This window comes from Eleutherodactylus coqui, chromosome 2 (assembly GCF_035609145.1).
Source record: "Eleutherodactylus coqui strain aEleCoq1 chromosome 2, aEleCoq1.hap1, whole genome shotgun sequence".
NCBI classification, from domain to species: domain Eukaryota; kingdom Metazoa; phylum Chordata; class Amphibia; order Anura; family Eleutherodactylidae; genus Eleutherodactylus; species Eleutherodactylus coqui.
In genome coordinates, this window is record NC_089838.1 from 120,025,032 (window position 1) to 120,046,950 (window position 21,919).

At 42.5% G+C, this 21,919-nt stretch overlaps 1 protein-coding gene across 1 annotated transcript in view; it reads left to right on the top strand.

Annotated features, from left to right (window-relative positions):
• The window catches only part of LOC136610023 (dynein axonemal heavy chain 3-like), a 1,175,415-nt gene that overhangs the window by 232,522 nt on the left and 920,974 nt on the right, over positions 1-21,919 (top strand). Inside the window, exons 23-24 of the mRNA XM_066589293.1 lie at positions 328-486; positions 593-821. Coding sequence (XP_066445390.1) covers positions 328-486; positions 593-821 — 388 coding nt within the window. The remainder of the gene's footprint in view (positions 1-327; positions 487-592; positions 822-21,919) is intronic.

The following is a 21,919-nucleotide window of genomic DNA, read 5'->3' on the forward strand; positions in this document are numbered from 1 at the left end:
CTGAACAAAGCTCAGTCATAATTAGATGGACGAAGGACTTTCCTTGTCCAATGTAGTTAAAAATGAAAAGCCCCTCACCAAAGTGTATTAGAGAATAATGCATTCAGCCTCAGTAGAATTACTCCTCAGTACTTTCTATTTATCTAAAGCTTAAAAAGCAGCTGCGTTTTTGTAAAAACCTATGAATGTTGCAGTCGTATTTAAAGGTATGGAGAAAGAAAAGATCACTCCTTGTTTTGTAATAAGGGGATTTTCGATTTGAAAGAGAGAGAGCCTGTTGTGTGAAGTATGGTTATTACATTCAATATATTCTATCTTGCTCACCAGGAGGCTAATAATGAGGGAGTCTGTGAAGGAGGCCAACGCCATGAGGGTTATCTCACAGCCCCAGATGCTGGATAAGTTGAAGGAGGCAGAATTGCTGTTGGATGACATTCAGAAAGGCCTAAATGATTATTTGGAGAAGAAAAGGCTATTCTTTCCAAGGTAAACAGTCTATGTTCTCTGTCAGCTGTGCATGTTTGTATGAAATGTTTGTTCGGATGTCACTCAGCTTATTCTTTTTTTTTTCTGTCCTTTAACACCTTACCAGATTTTTCTTCTTGTCCAATGATGAACTACTAGAAATCCTCTCGGAGACAAAGGACCCACTGAGGGTTCAACCACACCTTAAGAAATGCTTTGAAGGCATTGCTAAACTTACATTTAATATGAAGAAGGAAATTACTCACATGGAGTCATCAGAAAATGAGAAAGTTGAGTTGGTGCTGAGAATCATTCCATCGAATGCAAAGGGCCTAGTTGAGAAATGGCTTCACGAGGTGAATATGCTTAGTTTTTGCTTAGGACTTATTTAATTATAATTTAACTCTTCCAATAAGATTACTGAAGCTTCTTGCCAATTGCTAAGTCATGAATTGCTGATTTGGCTACTCACTCATAACGTAATAGATTTAGCATATGACCATGAGATATTTCACAAGTTGTAGAAAAAAAAAAGCTTGTGTTTCTGCAAACATACATGCCATATATTTAATGTCTATTTTACAGTAGCACTACATCTCACTAGTTTTAGTAGGTTTGAATAGATAGCTACTAGGCAACCAATAGCTAAAGTAATACCGTACAATCTTTTTTGGCATATTTTAATCTGAATATTTAGCCAGGTTTCTACATTCTCTCTACTTCAAAAAGTTTTTCTAGCCTTGCATCACCAAAGAACAGTGGGGCTTGTTTACTGACAAAAGTCTAAAAGTTAAATGGTGCCAAGTAAGACTAGACAGTGATGAGTTACGGAAGCAGCTTGGTGCGCTGCGCTATGCTGTTTCCATAGCTCCCATTCACTTCAATAAGAGCTATGGAAACGGTGCTGGACTAAGGCACTTGGCTGTTTCCAACAGGTGGTCAGAAGCAGAGGGCTGGGTTTTCCCATCTTGGCCATGTAAAGCTGAGATGTGAACACCCCTTTAAGACTACAATTAAAGGGTACATAACACTTTGCAAACTGTACTTAAATTCTAGACAAATTAATTTAATAATGTAATCTTCATTTACCACTTCCTTGTTCTTCTTTATGCAACTCACACTTTCCACCATGAGGTGAACTAGGATCTAGCAGGTAAGTAAGAATAGCAACAGTGGTAACAGTGGCTGTAGAGCCATTATCTATGTTAAGTATGTAATAAACTATAGTCTGCATTTAGCAATGCTAGCTGCATAATTAAAACTATAGCTAGTGTTCTCTCTCTGCATGTACTTAATGTATACTGTCCGACCATCAGTTTTCTCCATCTTTTTGTGCAATGATACCAGTGCTCTGTTGTTCTGTGTAGAATGAAAGATACACGAAGCATGTTTTATTGACCCAATATCATAATGTTGGATGCTGTGTAGTTTGTGTTATGAAGTGTAATTGTTATCAAATTGTCCACTTGGGTCTCACATATAAAGAATGCATGTCTCATTACAGTTAGAGAGACAAGTTTATTTGTTCTAGGTCTGTGTTGAGAGGGGTCTCTATTATCGTTTGAGCAGATTTACCCAGACATCTTGTGAAGTTTTATGTGTTATTTGGGCTGGTGTTTGTTGGCTTTAATAAAATCCTTGGTTTCGTCCAAGATCTGCCACATTTTTTGGTGCATGTTAGCTGTTGTCTTGTCAGTTTAGCTGTCCCTGGTGTTGTGTTACATTTAGTGGATTAAGCCGTTTTATTGTATCATTTGTGTCTTCACAAAAAAAAAAATTCCTTTGACAGTTGAAGCTTTGTTAATTTTTGATGTAACAGTTTCAGTGTGCATCTTGTCACTGAAATATAGTTTAAAATGTTCCGTAATGTAGCATGAAATTATTGGTTAGTTTTGAAATAGATGTGAAATCATGTGAAGAAAATAAGTATTGCATCCGATCGAGATAAATTCACTCTGGTGTTTTATGGCTTTTTATTCCTATGTGATAGTAATAATGTCTCATGTAGGGATGGAAGCCATGAAATACATTGTGAAAAGTCATCATCTAAAATGGGGGCCATAAGCATGGAAAATGCAATGGCCATGGACCTAATAGACAGTGTTGCAAAAAAGAGTTCCGAAAACAACCCAGCGTTCAATGCTCAAATTTATCTTTTCTTATACCATGAAAGTTTGAGCATTAAATAGTAGGCAAAGCAATTTATAGTGTAAAATGTGATCTTTTTACAGGCAGCATATTTATGTTGTTACAGCAGACATGTTGAGGACTGTGCAACAGTGAGGCTTTGGACTACAGTATATTGATTGTTGTACGTCATTACAAGGGGTTAACTTTGGTGGCCTCCATTCTTACTAGCACTTTTAGATAGGTTAGGTTTCTTCCTAGCTGATAGTAAGTCGTTTCGGCCAATGAGAAGTTCCCTCATGGGTTTGCCGATGTGTTGGACATAGAGTATAAAGCAGAAAGCTTTTGTGGTATGGAGAAATATAGTACATGCTGAATTCTAAATATATTACAATAAAGTAGCACACAATCAAACAGAGTTTTATTTAGTTATAAACCAGCACTTAAACTATCAATTTCTATGCTATTAAATATTTTAACAGTTCTGTATAAGCAATATGCTAAATAAAATCTATAACTCTACTATCTTGTCTCTGCTTTCCTTTCTTTGTGTCTCTGTAACATCTTATGAAGTTGACTTTTATTTCATTACTGCTACTTGGTGTTGGTCAACCTGGCTTCTTTTATGTTGAGTATATGAATATGATCAAAAAAACTGATGAAGCAAACAGTTGTCTAAGAAAAAAAAACAATCTTAATAATCCATTAAAGAAAACTAAAAACTTTGCAGTATACAAGATTTCACCTTTACATTTTTACTATGGCTATATAGAAATTGACTTACTGGATATAAAGAGCCACTTTTTTTCCATCTGTGCACTCCTTACTTGATTGTCACAATCTGAACATCTCCTACATATATTGCAGTCACTTCTATGCAGTGCAGCCTCCTGTCTGATGCTTATCAGGCACCATCTTAATGCTGAGATTTGTCCCTGCTTTCTCTTTGACTATTCTGTGCTATCGATGCAGCACAGCATCACATGAACACCTAGAGCCTGTACTATCTCTGCCTACAGTGTTATTATCATTACCTTTTATATTCACCTAAATAAGCTACAGATCTATAAGTGTACAAATAGCAGTTGAACTATAATCATCATTACAACAGTGTGACAGAAGCCTCGAATCAACAACAGTAATTGTGACAGGAAGTTATATGTCCCCTTCTAAAGGGCTTGTGTGGTAGGGTCCAACACAGCACTGGCGTAACTATAGGGGATGCGGTTGCACCCAGGCCCAGGAGCCTTAGGGGGCCCATAAGGCCTCTCTTCTTCATATGGGGAGCCCAGTACTATGAATAAAGCATTATAGTTGGGGCCCTGTTACAGGTTTTGCATTGGGGTCTAGGAGCTTCAAGTTACACCTCTGCAGCACAGGAATTATACTGGAGAACAAACTTTTTGAGAGAACATAAGGACATGTGTATCTTCGGTGGTCAGAATGAAATCAAATGACCCACATCAGGAGAAGAACTCCATGAAGTTTCAGATAGAAGGGAATAGATAATCACCTAGCCAACCCATATATACTGGGGGGCTAGTTACATAATGCAAAAAAAAAATCAACTGAGTGACTCTTTACAGAATCACTCTCATCTCCATATTCATATACAACCACTTGTGTTCACGTGTTCACCAATCTCTGCTGATGCCTGTGGTAGTGGTTTGAAAATGTGCTCCACTACCTTGGTCTCTGAATTCCAGCATGGTAGCTGTCTAAAGGGCAATCATTAAATGAATTTACCTATGCTACTTCTTCTCTCTACAGTCTCTAGTGTACTTATTTATATAGGGATACTCTGATTTGTAAAAAAAAATAATTCCAGAATTGCACCACACTCCATCAATAGAGCGCTAAGCAAATGCCTACACTTCCAGCCCCTCGTCCTACCACTGCTTGTTTTTATTTATAGTGAAATCCACATACTTTTTGAGAAGTTCGACTTTTGGTTTTGTAGCCCAACAGGCATTATTTTCTCTCTGGCTTTTCCATCAGAAAGTTCTTGCTTTCTTTGCTTAATTAGTGCCATGCTGAGGTTAGTGTTGTATGAATAAATGGCTGGGTGCAGCCTTACTCCCTTAACAGGAAGGAAGTATTATTTGTGCCTAAATTATTTACCAGGTAGAGCGTGAGGTGACCCTTCCGTTACACTGAAATATGAGCTGCAGGATTCAGCCGTTGTGTATATTCCTATTAAAATTTCATAGTGCAAAAAAGGCAGCACTAATGAGGTACATGGGGAAGACGGAATAAAATATTTATAAAACTACAGGAGAAAAAGTGTCATTACATATGTGTGCACAGGTAAATATGATGTGCCTTTCATTCATTTGAATAGTTTTGAGTTCCTTCCATAAGAGACCCAAAGTATTTTAATAACCGCATTTATCATTCTACTGTTCATCTGCTTCTACAAGCGTTAGGTACCATCTGCAGCCTCTAATTTGGATGAAAGATGTGTATCAAGATCTGATTATATGTACATCTCCAGTGGTACTTTCATAGAAAAGGAAGAAGGTATCTACTATAAGGATAGTAGAAAATTCGTTTTTTTTTTTTCTTTTGTGTTGAGCAAATGTTTGAAAAGTTTAATAATATGGCGGGTTCATTGAACTTTGATTTGGTCCAAATTATTTTGAACTGAGCTTTCACCAGTAGCATATGGTGAGGTTCAACAGCCAACCCTACTGCCATCGTGCCGGTCTTGTGGCGATTGTGCCTGCTTAGCAGCGATCATGCCTGCTCTGCACCTTGCATTTTTGGCTCTTTTCCAGTGAAATATGTTTCACTAGTAGCCCTAAAATTTGAATATAACATTGTTGTGGTCCTGTGGCTTAATAATTAAAACTGTTACCTTGCAGTGCTTGGGTCCTCAGTTCAAATATGACCAAGGACAGCATCTCCATAGAGTTCGTATGCTCTCCCTGTGTTTTATAAGAATCACCTTTACTTACATAGCACATGCATATCACACAGCGCTTTACATCACTTGATATTTTCTGTCCACATTGGGACTCACAATCTATATTCACCTATTAGAAGGGTTTTGGAATGTGGGATGAAACCCAAGCAAATACAGGGATAACATACAAACTCCAAGCAGATGTTATCCTTGCCAACAGTGCTAGTCACAGGACCACCACCACCTCCTCCTTTTTTGTTCAGCTGGGAAGAACCGCCTGAGGTTCGGGTTCACTCCCAAACAAACTTTTAGCAAAGCTCTATTTGAAGCAAGGTTCGACTGGTCTGGTTTGCTCAACACTACTATTTTTAATTCAAGCCAATTCACTGTAAACACACACCCTAGCAGATAAGCCTTAATAGAAGAGTAAGTTGAAAAATGTATTCAGAGATGGTTCTCAAATGGTCCTGTTTTATTTTACTTCGGCCTGTGTTGTTTTTCCTTTATGCTTCCGATTCTACAACTAATGTCCTATGAGGAACGGCTAAAGGATCTGGAAATGTTTAGCTTGCAAAAAAGAAGGCTGAGAGGAGACTTAATAGTTGTCTACAAATATCTGAAGGGCTCTCACACTGCAGATGGATCAGCCCTATTCTCATTTATACAAGGAAAGACTAGAAGCAATGGAATGAAACTGAAAGGGAGGAGACACAGATTAGATATTAGAGAAAACTTTGTGACAGTGAGGGTGATGAATGAGTGGAACAGGTTACCATGGGAGGTGGAGAGTTCTCCTTCAATAGAAGTGTTCAAACAGGCTGGACAGACTGAGCAGGGGGTTGGACCTAATGACTCTGGAGGTCCCTTCCAACTGTACCATTTTATGATTCTAATTATTTCCTATTCCTAGTTCTGTGTATTTATTAAACATAAAATATTGAATTTGGAATAATACCATCATTTTTTTTCATAGTGACAGCCTGTGTTTCCTATTTCAATCAGCCTCGATTCCTGGTAAAAAGTTGTAGGCATCAGAATGAATAGAGAGGGAGAGGAAAGTGATGGAATGGTTGTGCCTTTATTAGTGCTGATGATGGGACAGAAATGTAGTGTCCAGGAGTACAAGTCTGTAAAGATGTGTACAAGTTATTAATGAAACAAATACATGTTTTGTATTCTTCCAAATGCCAATTTGGCCTTGTTGAGTGCTGGAGTTTATTTTTTAAAGATCCTTAAAGGAACTTGTATTAAATCAGAGCTAGAAAGACCACTCTGACAAAAACACATTTTTCCGTCCCCGCAACCCTCACCTGTTTGTCACACTCTGGAAATCTGCTATATATTAAAGTCATTAACATGCTGCATAGCCTCCTGTCTGATACTGGGCATCATCTTGATATATTGATTTGTCCCTGCTTTTTCTATCACTATTCTATGCTATCAATTACATTATGCATCAGCACAACATCATATGAGCAGCTAGAGCCAGTACCATCTCTACCTGCTGGGAGTAAAGTATTATTCTCAATACTCTCTATATTCACCTAAGTACAGCTACAAATCTATATGTATACAGTCAAGAGGATGAACTATAATCTTCCCCATTATAACTGTGACAGTAGCCTCTAATCATCAACAGTAACTGTGATAGGAGTTTCTGTGTCCCCTTCTAAAGAGCTTGTGTGGTCGGGTCACACAGGAATTATACTGACTGAAAAACTGACTTTTGAGGATGCATAAACTCAAGTAAATCTCAGGTGTTTAAAATGAGGCTACATGATGCACCTGAAGAGAAGGACTCCATGAAGTTTCAGATGTAAGGAACAACTAACTAAGGTAATACTAGCTGACTTATATATACTGGGGGCTAGTTACATAATGAATAAAAAAAAAAAAAGTTAAATTCTGCAGTTTATAAAATATTTATGTATATTATATACAAAGATTACATTCACGGGAAGAAAATTTCCAAAACCCTTGAGCTTTCCAGAATTTATTAAATAGATGGATTACTATTAGAGATGACCGAGCACGCTTGGATACAGTAGTTACTCGAGCGAGCATCGTGCCCTCCGCTCACCACCGCCGCCCCCCCCCCCCCCCCAAGCATGCTCGGACCAGTAAGCAATTACTCGAGAAGAGCGATGCTCGCTCGGGTAACTGCTGTATCCGAGCGTGCTTTCTCATCTCTAATTATTATGCTATAATGAAGCTTGTACTGTAGTAACTTGGGAACGTGTGTGTGTGTTCTATTTATACAGTACATAGGGTTATCCAATGCACTACCAGTTTCCAGAAACGTTTAGAAACAGTTTTATTGTAGAAAATATATTTATATATTTTTTATATTTATTCTTATTTCAATGGGGTTTGAAAAAAACAAACAAAAAAAAACAGAAAGCAAGCGGAGAGCTTTCAGTTTGCTTCTGTTCTGGTTGGTTTCCAGTTTTTAAACCTAATCTTATCAACATTTGTATATTTAGGCTTGATTTACACAGCCGATAGCAAGTTGCGCCTGAGATTCCGTCTGTGTGCTGTGCAATATGCGACACAATGCACATTATATGTCCTAGATTCATGCATGAATAGCATGAATGATCAAGAGGAAAAACACCCATGTAAATGAACTCATTGAAAACAATAGGTTAATACATTATGCAAGTACTGTGTGTTGAGCAAATGAATAGAATACGCGCAAATTTTCACACCTGTGTAAATAAACCCTTACAGATTTTTAGTACATAGGGAAAATGAACATTTTATCTTACACAATACCTGCTAATGTAAGATCCATATGCAATAATCTGTACATAGGAACAGTAAAAACCACCATCAAATGACAGCTGCCCTGTCTCCTGTATCGTGCCGATAAAGAATTTTCCCGTTTTCTTGCTTTTTCTCCCATCCTATGACCTCTTAGACATAAAATAGATTGTGTTTTCACAAAGCCAACAAAAAGTGTCTCATTGCAAACTTTAGATTCTGTAATGGTGTCGAAGCAGATAGCATAAACAAAGCTATACGTTCATCTAAATAGAAGAGTATCTGCAATCAGAGAAACCCTTCAGGACAAGAATTGCCAGTCTCATGCCATCTGTTATCCATGAGTTCACAAAGGTACCTTTTCTGTGCTGATATTTGAACCTTGGCACACAACTAGCGCTTTGGATTTATTCCACTACAGAAATGCATGGTTTGAAAAGAAACATGATTGTATGAGCTTACAAAAGTAGCGATTGAATAATTCCTTATTTTCCCAGGGCCCCTGACTGACGTTTTTGTCAGTTCTGCATTTTAACCCATATTGTGTTGCAGTACAAGTGTTGTCATGCACCATGAAATTAGAAATCTTGTAAATGGTGTGCATTACCTTTGACACAACATATTACTTTTGTTGCTCTATTTCCTTAGACATATGATACATTCAGCCCCAAACTCATACAATTTCAGGCTCAGTAAGAGTTTTTTTTTCTTCTTTTCACAATGGGTTTGATTTATCCTGTTTTTATCAGAAAGTAAGGTCACGAAAACTATGGAAACTATCCTGCTTGTAGATATCTCAAGTGGTTGTATATTTATAAATCAGTTTGCCAGAAGTGCTCCAATAAAATGTAAAAGTATGGTGGCCTAGAGAAAGAACTCCAAGGAGGAATCAGGTATGGAGCCCTCAGCTCTCTCTGGTAGACCCGCAAAATTGCACCTCCTGAGTCTATTCTCCTGGCCATCCAGGTATTGATGTAATTTAGAAATTTTTGTATTGCCAAGCAGGCGAGTCATGGGGATAGTTTGGTCTTTTAAAGAATTGACCTGGTTTTCAATCTCCATCACTCTTTTGTGGGTACGTCATGCATCTTGCAGAAGAGAAAGGTCCACCTTAACGTCTTCTATGCTAGAAGTGAGGGTTGCTTGGCATATGTGTATAGCAGCCAGCAGAGGCGTAACTTGAAGCTCTGGGTCCCAATGCAAAACCTGTAACAGGGCCCCCAACTGTAATGCTTTATTCATAGTACTGGGCTCCCTATATGGAGAGGGAGGCCTTATGGGCCACCTGAGGCTTCTGGCCCCAGGTGCAACCGCATCCCCTGCACCCTCTATAGTTACTCCCCTGGCAGCCAGGACCCTCAGAGTGTTAGGGTTAGATTTGGTTGGGGCTGTTATCTCCACCCTGCTGTCTTGTTGGGAGGACTCAGGTGAGGATGACCTGAAGGTGGTTGGGTGGACAGAGTTTGTCCTACGAAATTTGCCCAATTGATTGGTTACTTTAGCCTTCATTTTAGGCATGGTTAGCGCATCAGTGTTGGAATGAAGTGGGTAGGGCACTTATCACAGAAACAACAGAATTGGGGAACACACAGCATCTCAATAATTTGAAGAGCTACAACAACCTTAGAATTGTATTGCAGTTTGAGCCAATGAAAGTGGCCACACTATGGGAGCTTGCAAGGAGGGTTACAGCAGGTTATAGAAACTCTCTATATAGCAATAGCTTACAGGTGACTTGCAAACAATGTTGACTTAACTTGCTGTCAACAAATAATTGGGAAGGGTGCTTGCATAGGAGCTTCACATGTCTGACAACTAAAATAAATGGCTACGGTCAAGTTTTGTGCAGCCTGGTTATTCAAGTGGTCACTAGCCATATATCAAAAGTGGTAGTCTTGAACTTTTACAGACTATACTTTCAGCAGGGCAGGTACTCTTTCCTCCATCTTCAGCAGTGATAGCTAAGCACAATCAAGAGGATGAGGATCATAACATCCCCTTAACAAAGCTCATTTGGTTAGGAGCTAGGACAGTAGAAGGGTTATGTGGTTTTATAAATTGTGTAAATTGAGCTCCTTTCAGTGTGGATACAGCTATAGATAGGCAGATGGTGTTACACAGTGTAATTCAACTGAAAGGGTCAGTACTGTCAGGGAGGCCTGCATAATAAAGACAACAGTCCCAAACTGAAATTGGATATGGCATCAGTTCGAGATCATGCACAGAGATTCAAGCCATGGTCAAGGACTGCTGCAGAAAATGGCGAACATGAATAAAAATCTACCTCAGTGACGTTCCACCTCCCATCAAGAGGTAACCCTATTCTGGGAATCTGTGCTGTCAAGCAGTACCATGCGAATGAATGAGGTGTTGCTGACAAGTAATATGGAAGTCCACGTGATATCAAAAATGGCAGCCAGCGCTGATGATAGGATGACTGCTCCCACAGACTCGGTGACTCGCAAAGTTCTTCCAGCTGCCTGCGAACACTCGCTGGTGACCCACACAGGAATCTCTCTGTGCAGTTGGAAGCAGAGGCTCAGTTGTTCAATTGCTTATATAAAATAGCAAGCATCATAGGAATAGAAAGGACTGGTGGGGCCTGTCTGGGCAAATAATGTGGTGGTTTTCCTATGATTGACTCTTGAGGTAGTGGGTACTTTCTCAAGAAGATGGCTGTGAAAGTGAGGCATTATATACAGGATTTTTAAATTAAAAGAGCTCTTGGGCAGCAAGAGCCCCAGCGGTGGGCATCCATTCAGGTCGACAGCTAGGCTATGACTCCTCTGGTGGCCTACCTGCAGAAATCAGAATGGAGCACAGTATTCTAATATACATTTCCAGCTCAATTTTTACTCTATGCATTGTCGAAAGAGTGGTGTAAGAATGGGGCATTCTATTCCACATTTACTCTTTTGCCCACCCCATTGATCGCTGTGGACAGGCAGAATCTGGATAGCTGCATATTAGAAGCTGAACCCTATTCTGATTCTAGCTTGTAGAGTACCATTTTATTAAAGTATAAAACTTCCCTTTTTTTTGTTATTCACTTATCATTCATAGAGTAGTACAACATACATACGGTCTACACAAGACATCTTTGGATTATCATCGCTAGATCTGTGTTATAGGCAAAGGCAAATGATGTAATAACACTATAATAATAACTGGCAAGAAAAAAAACATTGCCATACTTTTAATAACGCGTATGGACAAAAATTGGGAGGTCATCCAGATCATCAGTTAAACAGATAAGAAAGTAATCTGATTGTTTGCTTGGGTAACTAGTACAGATGAGTGAGCATTGTCGCTAAGGACAATTACTCGATCTAGCATTGTCCTTAGCGAGTACCTGCCCACTCGGAAGAAAAAGTTCGGCTGCCCATGCGTTAGAGGTGAGTTGCGGCAGTCAGCAGGAGGGAGCGGGGGGGGGGGGGGGGAGAGAGGGAGAGAGAGATCTCCCCTCTGTTCCTCCCCACCCTCCTCCGCCGCTCCCCGCCCGCAGCCGAACCTTTTCTTCCGAGCGGGCAGGTACTCGCTAAGGGCAATGCTCGGTCATCTCTAGTAACTACTGGACCAGTTATCAGCTTAAAAAAATATGGTGGACAGTTTTTGGACATGTTTCAAAGAGGGTACAAGTAAATGGTGGAGTAGTTCATTAAAGTCAACTCTCTGCTTTTGTCTTATGAAAGGCCTCTGAAAAATGACTATTAGTATCTGAGTGGTTGCCAAGGGTAGTGACTACACATTTTCGTTGCACAGATTTTAATATACCTCGTTTATTGTTTTCTTTCCGACTTCATTCATGCATACAGGGTAATTCAAAAGTTTCCATACAAAGAGAACTGCCTCTTGGTGGGTCAAAAGGTCTCCATAGATAGGAACAGTGGGCCTCATTTTTCAAGGCTGTTAAGAAGAAAACCTGAACTTATTACCCATAGCAACCAATCACAGTACAGTTTGCACTTTTCTAAAATTGGATGCAATAGAAATACAATACATTTCGGGGCATTTTATGACACAGTCTAGGTGCAAATAGTAAATCTCACACAGTTTTCTACGTTTCAGCACAGTTACTGTGGTAGAATTGTATATACACAATTGTATAGTATTTTTCTGATACTTATAAGACACTTTTTAGCAAGAGAAAAACTTGCTATAAAGTCCCTGCGTCATACCCCAAAGTAAAAGATGCTTGGTGACAGCGCTCTAGTAGAGGGAAAGAAAGGTGGAGCCTAGTAAACGACCCGGTGGCATACTGTTCCTCTGTCCCAGGAGACCTGATCATACTGCTATACATGTTATACTGTATCTGCAGTCTCCTCCTGTTATTGGATTAGATTAGCTGCTGTTCTCCTGAACTCGCACATGATGGAAGAGCAGTGCACACAATTCAGGTGGCAACACAAGGAAAGAGGCATACTCAGTCAGGGTGAGTCGGGGAAGGCATAGGTACTGGCTGTCTCACAAGGAGGAAGCTGCAAGGAATAGTGTTAGGTAAGGAAGTGCACCTGGGTGACAGGAATAGACAATGTCAGGCATAAGGGAAACACAGTGATGACAGACTTATATGATAGTATGGAGCAATAGGTCGAAATATGAGAGACTAGGCAGCTATCAAGGCATCTAACACCTGTCCCGTTACTGCACCGTGTAGCCCTAGCAGAGCTGTGTCTGGTATAACGTTAAAACAAAAAAAAGGGGGGGGGGGGTTGGTACTGTGTTAGCCAGTAGAGCAAAGTGCGATTGTTCTCAGTATGAGAAACCAAGTAATCTTGTAGATATGATACCTTTTAATGGCTAACAAAAATACATGATGTTATAGCGAGCCTGATGAAGGGTTGATAGAAGACCCGAAAGCTCACTGTAACATCATGATTTTTCGTTAGCCATTAAAAAGTATCATATCTACAAGATTACTTGGTTTCTCTTAGGCCGAGTGTCCACGGGCGATTTGTCATAGCGTGATCCGCGGCAATAAATCGCACGCAGAGCACACTTGACATGCTTTCCATAGGATAACTATGGAAAGTGCAGCCCAATGTACACGTGTCTAAAAATCATGGCATACTGCAATTTGCCACGATTCTCCATGATGAACCTATCATTAAGATAGGTTCATCACAGAAAATCACATGGAAAATCGCAGTGATATTAGTGCTCCACCGTGGCGGAATATCGCTTACGATATTCCATCCCGCCCATGCACACTCAGCCTTACTGAGAACAAACACACTTTGGTATAGTTTTGAACTGCTGTAAGAAACAGCTGATCAAGTAATTTCCCCTATATATATATATATATATATATACACACACACACATACACACACACTGTATTTTCCGGCGTAAAAGACGACTGGGCGTATAAGACGACCCCCAACTGTCGCCTTATGTGCTGGGAATACCGTGTAAAAAAAAAAAACAATACTCGCCTCCCGCAGCATTCAAGCCCCTCCTCCAGAAAGCAATGCTCTGTCGGCGTGGAGGAGGGAGTGACAGGGAGTGACAGTGGTAAATCACTGTTGCTACCTGTCACAGTGTACATGAATACATACAAGTCCATGGCTGTCTGGTCACTAAATAGCATATGCTTTAAGTCTGTCTATCTCACAGGCCTAGAGCCTTAAGACATAGTATGGAAGTCCAACATATCACACCCTTCCAGGGTGTCAGCCTAGGGGTGTCCACCCCCGTCCAGTTGCTCAGCCAGCAAGACTCACTCTCTCAGCTCTCCTTCGACCTCTTTCCAGGATGGAGTGGACCCGAATGTGGACAAATAGTTTAGCAATTCAGAGGTATTTCTGTACTGCAGCCACACCCAGCCAGGTGCTGGCTGATTAATTAGGCACATAAATCCCTTCCCTGCCAAAGTTCTCCTTATTCAACCAGCTCATAAGCCCCCTACTGACCAACACTTTTACAGGGAACTGGGACCCCACACTATTACCTGAAAATGGTCAAACAGAGTACTTGAAAATGGGTTTTCTAAAGGAAATAACCCCTTCAAAGGGAACCTGTCAACAGGTATGAATACCATAACTAAGTTGTAGTGCTCAGCAAGTTCCCTGGAGTCTGGGGAGGCATTTATTATATCTACCTGGCTTGCTGAACCAGCGCTGTCACCCCCATAAGTCTGACCGTGCAGCTGGATTGCTGGCTGCATGCTGTGCATACACCCATTGATTGCTATGGGAAGGATACAATAGCATTTCCCTCTGCTATTGTATCCTTCCTGTTCCCTACTCCCCTGAAACAGTCCCTGACACCTTCTGTTTGTTTGCCCCCTCTTCTACAGAGCCCTGCTGCCTTGTCCATCCCACAATAATTCTGTCACTGTGTGGGCTCCTCCCAAAGACATCTTTGATTCTCTTCGCCCCTATCCCTTGCCATCATGTGTGCCATTATTCCCATTTTTTGAGCTCTGTAAAAAAATTTTCCCCTCCTCCTCACAGAACTAGTAATGGGGGGATTCAGGTGTCAAGATTCTGGCTGTATGGGGTCCATCAATTCTTAATGGTGGCCATGCGCTCATTGGTACAGGGGGAGCGATGAGCAAGTCAGACATAATTCAGTGCTTCTCATTCTTCAAACCACTTCTGGTCTGGGTACTGCCATGTTTAGACACTGACCAAGGGCCAAAACCATAGAAAACAATGAAAAAGGAAAGCAGAAGAGGCAGCACTCCAAAAAAAAGGTGATGAAAAGAGGTAGATCCTTTGTTGATCCAAATACACCTAAAGTGTTTTAGCCCTGCTCCAAGTAGTCTTTCTAAAGCATGTCCAGGTGTGATTTTAGGATTATAGATGTGTGTACATGCGGCCCTATCAGTGTCCTCATACCTAAACCAATTTAAGGGCGGCTTCACATGGACGTATTTGCGCATGCAATACGCAGAGAATAGAGTGCATTGGTTTGTTCTCAGTTCCTTTTTTTCGCAGGCATTGCAAGAAAATAAGACCTGCTCTATTTTTGTGTGCATTTGCACATTAAGAGTCTCCATAGAAGTCTAGAAAAAGAACACAACGGCACCTCATTAGGCTAAACAGCCATTTCAATTGGGGCATGTTAATCTGTCATGCACAAATAAACATGTCCTGTATGTGCAAAAAATACAGTAAAATGCGCCGATACAAGTGCAAATCAACCTAGTTCATAGCGCACATATGTGGTGCTGAAACATACACATCTACACATACACTTCTGTGAAGCCATCCTAAGGGCGCAGTCTCACAGGCGCATCGGCACCCGTACACAGGCGCCGATGCGCCTGTGTGACTGAGCCCTTTCTGCAGGAAGAAGACGGCTGTACTTCAAGACGGACGTCTCTCTGCAGCACTGAAGAATGAACACATGACCGGCAATGAAGCCGGTCACATGTTCTTTCTCCCGGTGCTGCAGAGAGACGTCCGTCTTGAGGTACGGCTGTCTTCCTCCTGCAGTGACACGAGTGCCGATGCACCCGTGTGACTGAGCCCTTACACTGTGTACCATATGGCCCATTAATCATGTAAGCCACACGGCGCCTTATCAGTATATTTTGACCATAGCTGTACAGCACCAAAAATCTATAGTAATCTGCCTCTTCTAAATATGGCCTTCAGTACACTTTTGGTAGAATGATCTTTCCAAAAAGATTGAGGAAGTAACTAGAATTGTTCAATCGGAACAATTTATTGATAAACGCAATATAAAATAGGCAAATGTGCTGAGAAGCTACAAGATTTAACAGCTATCCACAATAAACTTCATGCAAAGCCAAAATTTCATAGAGTAATCTGGGAGTGTTGAAGTAACGGGCAAGCTTCACGGCTCAATATCACACTCGCCCACATAAAATTAGCCTAACAGACCAATTTCCAGGTATACCTATGACACATCAGTACACTAGAGAGTAGTCTGTTGATCTGCTATGTGGCTTAGAACAGTCCATTATATGTTAACAGACCAATGCAGGTCTTTAGACCTTAGCCCACCAATTTCTATGTCATAACAAATGCTGCATCCTTTTAAAGAGGAACATTGGCTCTATGTGCATATGCACTATGCATGACACACGATCACGGGCTATTGCGCCCGCATAAGCGCATTTTACTGTACTTTATTGCGTTTCCGAAACCGCTCACATCAGCACAGTCCCAGCAGCGCCATGTTTGAGTAGGATGGACTTCCTACTTAGTAGGCAGGGCAGCCTAATTAGTAAGCAGGTCAGCTGACTCGGTAAGTGGGTCAGCTGACTTAGTAAGTCCAGGTGTTTTAGTTTAAGCCCAAGAAATTTCAGGCAGACGAGGGCCTTCCGTGCGCAATTGTGCAGAAAAATAGAGCATGGAAGGAACCCACTGTCAAACCGTCAATTGATTCTGTTTGCTTACTTCTTAGGGCGGCTGCAAATGCGCTCGTGTGAGGCCACCCTAAGAAGTATTTGTAGCAGGAGGGAAGTGCAAGAGCTGTGTGGGAAGTGTGAAAGGGTGCAGCACGTGGTAAGCATGGAAAGTGGTGAGCTAAAGACTGACATTTGTCTATAAACATATACTGGATTGCTATAAGGACCAATTCACATGGCCATAACCTCAGGCTGTGTGCTGCCTGTGCATTCCATGGAAACCACACAGTCCCATTATAGTCTTTGAGGCTATACACATGAGTGATTTTCGCCATGAACTGACAGTGCATGCGAAAACAAATGCTGCATGATCTATTCTCCTACCTTTCCCAGCAGAGGATAGGACATACAATGCGCAGGGTCCATATGGATCAAACAGCGCAAGGATAGGTGTCTGTTTGCTGTCTAATGCAAGTTGTACCCAAGTTTCTTGAACGCAACTTACAGTGTGCATACAGCCTAAGGCTGCTTCCCCCAGGGCAGCCTCACACAAGCGTAATCGCAAAAACACATGCGATAGCATGTCCTTTTTGCACCGTGAACATTGCGCTATTGCACACACATTAGCACACTTTACTTTTTGTGCTGTCGAGGACCTTCACATCAGCACAGGACACACCTGCGTCATGATTTTAAAGGCTGTGTAGCCTAATTAATATGAGATGTATTCGATTTCCTGTGAAGTTATGCCGGTATCGGGTGCACATTTACTCACCCCATAGACTCCTATGGCGCCTTTGGTGTGCAAATGCACACTAAAATAGAGCATGCTGCAAAAAATAAGAATAAACCCATTGAAATCAATTAGTTCTATTCTCTGCATTTTGCGCGCACAGATTTTGCAAACACACCCGTGTGAGTCCGCCCTGAGTCACGTACCAGATCTACAGGAAGAATCACTGCTCCATAGCATGTTATGGAAGGTATTTGCTTCAGAACCCGGAGCCAGATGACCACCCTGGATTCCGCAGCAAAAAATCCTCCTGTGTGCAAGCAGCTTAAAGGGGTTGTCTCGCGGCAGCAAGTGGGTCTATACACTTCTGTATGGCCATATTAATGCACTTTGTAATGTACATTGTGCATTAAATATGAGCCATACAGAAGTTATTCACTTACCTGCTCCGTTGCTGGCGTCCCCGTCTCCATGGCTCCGTCTAATTCTGATGTCTTCTGGCGTTTTTAGACGCGCTTGCGCTGTGCGGTCTTCTGCCTGGTGAATGGGGCCGCTCGTGCCGGAGAGATGGTCACCGCGTCGTCATCGTAGCTCCGTGCCGTCACGTGTGCCGATTACAGCCAATCAGGAGGCTGGAATCAGCAATGGACCGCACAGAGCCCATGGTGCACCATGGGAGAAGACCTGCGGTGCACCATGGGAGAAAACCGCACTGCATCCCTGGAGAAAGGACCGGCGGCAATCTTAGGGAGAAGATTTTTAAAACTTCATATTTCGTCAGATCGGGGAGTAGCAAGCGGTTTAAAAACCGCTTTAAATTGCTATTTTATGCCAGGGGGGTGACAGGGGGAATGGGGTAATGTAAAATTTTGATGTTTGCCGCGAGACAACCCCTTTAACACTATATGATATGAAACACTCTTCTATTTTGTCTATAGCTTGTAGCTATATTTTGTCTTAAGCGCTGCGGAATAAGTTGGCGCTATACAAATAAAGATTATTATTATTATTATAGCTGCTCTTTATTCGTTTATGATGCAAACCCTGAGCTTTAATAATTTATTGTCAATCTTACTTTACATGTATGTGTTTGAGAGTCATCTTATTATGCCACTTTCTAGAGCAGTGATGTGCAACCTTTTGAGCTCGGTGTGTCAAAATTCCCCCAAAAAACGAGCATAACTCGGGTGGTGTATCACTTGGAGAAAAAAACCCATACATTTGCGATATTTATAGTTTAAATAACAAAAATGTATAATTGTAATATATAACTATATTTAATACACCTAAAACACCCATAGCACAGGCCCTCACCTCTCCCAGCCTCCCCCTCACTTATCTCAGTAATGATGAGCCCCCAGCAGTGAGAGTGCCCCCCACAGCTGCCCCAGCAGTAACAGTGGCCCCCAGTAGGGACAGCGGACCCCCCCAGCAGCCCCCAGCAGTGACAATAGCCCCCACAGCGGCCCCCAACAGTGACAGTGGCCCCCCACAGTAGTACCCAGCAGTGACAGTGGCCCCCAGCAGTGACAGTGGCCCCCCAAAGCCGCCCACAGCAGTGACAGCGGCCCCCAGCAGTGACAGTGACCCCCACAGCAGCCCCCAGCAGTGACAGCGGCCCCCAGCAGTGACATCGCCCCCACAGCGGCCCCCAGTAGAGACACCGCCCCCCAGCAGTGACAGCACCCCCCCACAGCAGCCCCCAGCAGTGACAGCGCCCCCCCACAGCAGCCCCCAGCACTGACAATGCCCCCAACAGTGGCCCCCAGCAGTAATAGTGCCCCCTGAGATCCATATACTTACCCCCTCCACCTCGTGGAAGCGCCGCTCCTCCTTTGCCTGGCACGCCGCTAGCAGCGATGATCTCCAGCACACACTGTGACGTCAGTGTGCTGCCGGATGCCTCCTACCCCAGACGCTCTCACGGAACCAAGTAGTAGGAGACGTCAGGGGAGGGGGGAGGAGGATCCTGGCTGCACACTGACATCACGGTGTGCGCCAGGTTCAGCACTGCTAATAGCGCTGCTTAGTGAATACTGACAGGGGAGCCATGGCCCCTGCCGGTATTCACCACTACTAGTGTGACTGGCCGACAGCAGCCGCGTGTCATAGATTCGCCACCACGGTTCTAGTGTGTAGTGTTCTATCCTCTGATGTTCTGTTTATTTCCTGCTGTCAATTAGTGAATGTGTCAATACAGATTGCTGCAGCCAATCAAAGACCTCAGCAATCCACATTTTTATAGAAACAAAAGATGCTCCTAAAAACCACTATTTAAAAAAAATACAGGCATCTATGAAAAAACATGTTTTTTTTTGCAATTTTTCACAGATTGAAGACTACCATATGTCAGAAAGTAGCTTTATAATGACTGTTGTCACTTTTGGGGCACTAAACTGGGTCTGGAGAGACTAAGCAAAAGTAAAGTGATCAATGAGATCAAAAGACAGCAACACTACCACGGCTTCTCTTCAATATACAGCTCTTATTGAGTGCTGCGCATGTGAGACTAGAGAAGATAGAAGCCGTGAAGGTTGCTTAGGTTGTCTCTTCACGGTCCCTGGTAGTCTCTTACTGCCAAGCAATTGTTATTACTTGTGCATTTGGCTTAAAGCCATGCTGTAAATATTCACAGCCACAGGTTTAAGGACCAAATCTCCTGCAATAAATTTATGGAGGAGGACTAAAAAAGATATAGAATGGGCGGGGAATGTTTTAAAATAGAACAATAAGGCATACTCGCTTCACTAAATGCCTTCCCTAGTCGTACAGCACAGCCATCTTGGTACACTTGCACGCAGTTTTTAAAGGAACTCGGCTGAGAGGTTGCTGCAAACATTTTGGAGAACTAACCACAGAACTTCTGTGAATATAGCCTTGCTCAAATTCTTCTGAATCAATAATGATAAGATCAGGGCTTCCAGGACTCCTTGTTCTTCTTTAGGCCTTAGTCACACGGGCGTTTTTTCACGCGATTTGCGGATCGCATGACGGATGCGCATCCGCAAATCGCGTGACCGGTGTGCGCAAGTCGCCCGCAAATCGCCTGAAAATCTGCTCCTAGCCGCGTTTCATTAGAAACGGGCCGGAGCTGTCCAGCGCATTGCATTCAATGGAGACAGCAATAGAGCCGGCTCCATTTAAAGCAATGCGCTGCGGGCGAGCCCGGGATGAATTGTCGGGAAGGGCTTAAATATATAAGCCCTTCCCTGCAATTCATCCTAAAATGTGTAAAAATAAAAAATATATATATACTTACCTTCTCCCGGCAGCCAGAGCTCCGCGCGGCCGTCCTGCAGTGGGTGTGAAGGGGGTGTGAGTCAGACCTGCCCCCTGATTGGCTCAGCGCTGAGCCAATCAGAGGCATGTCTCACTCACACCCATTCATGAATTCATGAATGGATGTGAGTCAGACCTGCCCCTGATTGGCTCAGCGCTGAGAGGCAGCAGTCACTCACCCATTCATGAATTCATGAATGGGTGTGTGTGTGAAACCTGCCTCTGATTGGTCAGGGCTGTGACCAATCAGAGGCAGATCATTCAGCAGGCGGGGATTTTAAAGACCCGCCGGCTGAATAGTGCCGAGAAGCAGTTCAGGAGAACTGACAGCGGCCGCGGCTGGACTCCGGCTGCAGCGGAAAGGTGAGTATACAATTTTTTTTATTTTAACACATTTTAGGATGAATTGCAGGGAAGGGCTTATATATTTAAGCCCTTCCCGACAATTCACCCCGCGCATGCCGGCAGCCCATTGCTTTCAATGGAGCGGCTGTATTGCCGGCTCCATTGAATTCAATGGGCAAACATCGTTCTTCTCTGTCACAGCTGTTACAGCTGTGGCAGAGAAGAATGATTTGTATTCTATATGTTCTCAATGGGGTCAGCGCTGCTGCTGCCGGCCCCATTGAGCGCATATAGAGAAGAGAACAGGAATCGCAGATCGCACATAGGTGCGATCTGCGATTTCTGTTCTATAATTTATCGGATGAGCGCATAAAAAGCGCTCATGTGTCCGATACCATTGCAAAGCAATGGTCTTATAAAATCGCCGGACGCATGCGCATGCGCAAATCGCGGCTAAAAACGCCCGTCTGACTAAGGCCTTAAACTGAAGATAATGACATTGATTGAATGTTTGTGGTTGTTTTCCTGCTGTAGAATAAATTTGGAGCTAATCAGATGCCTATCTGCCTATATTTATCAGCATTGAGGACACCATTAATCTTGAACAAATCCCCAGCTCCATTTGTTGAAATGCAGCCCTAAACTTGCAAGGAACCTCCATCATGCATCACTGTTGCCTGCAGACACTCACTATTGTACTACTCTCCAGCCCTTTTGCTTTCTGTTACAGCCAAATATTTCAAACTTTGCCTTATCAATCCATAGCCTCCACTGCCAATTTTCTGCACTCCAGTTCCTATGTTTTTGTGCATAGTTGAGTCACTTGGTCTTGTTTTTAAGTCAAAGACATGGCTTTTGGACGCAAATCGTCCTGAAGCCCAATTCTCGACAAACTTCTTGGAACAGTAGATAGGTGTACCTGAGTCCCACCGGATTCCACCAGTTCTGAGCATATGGCACTGCTGGACATCTTCCAATT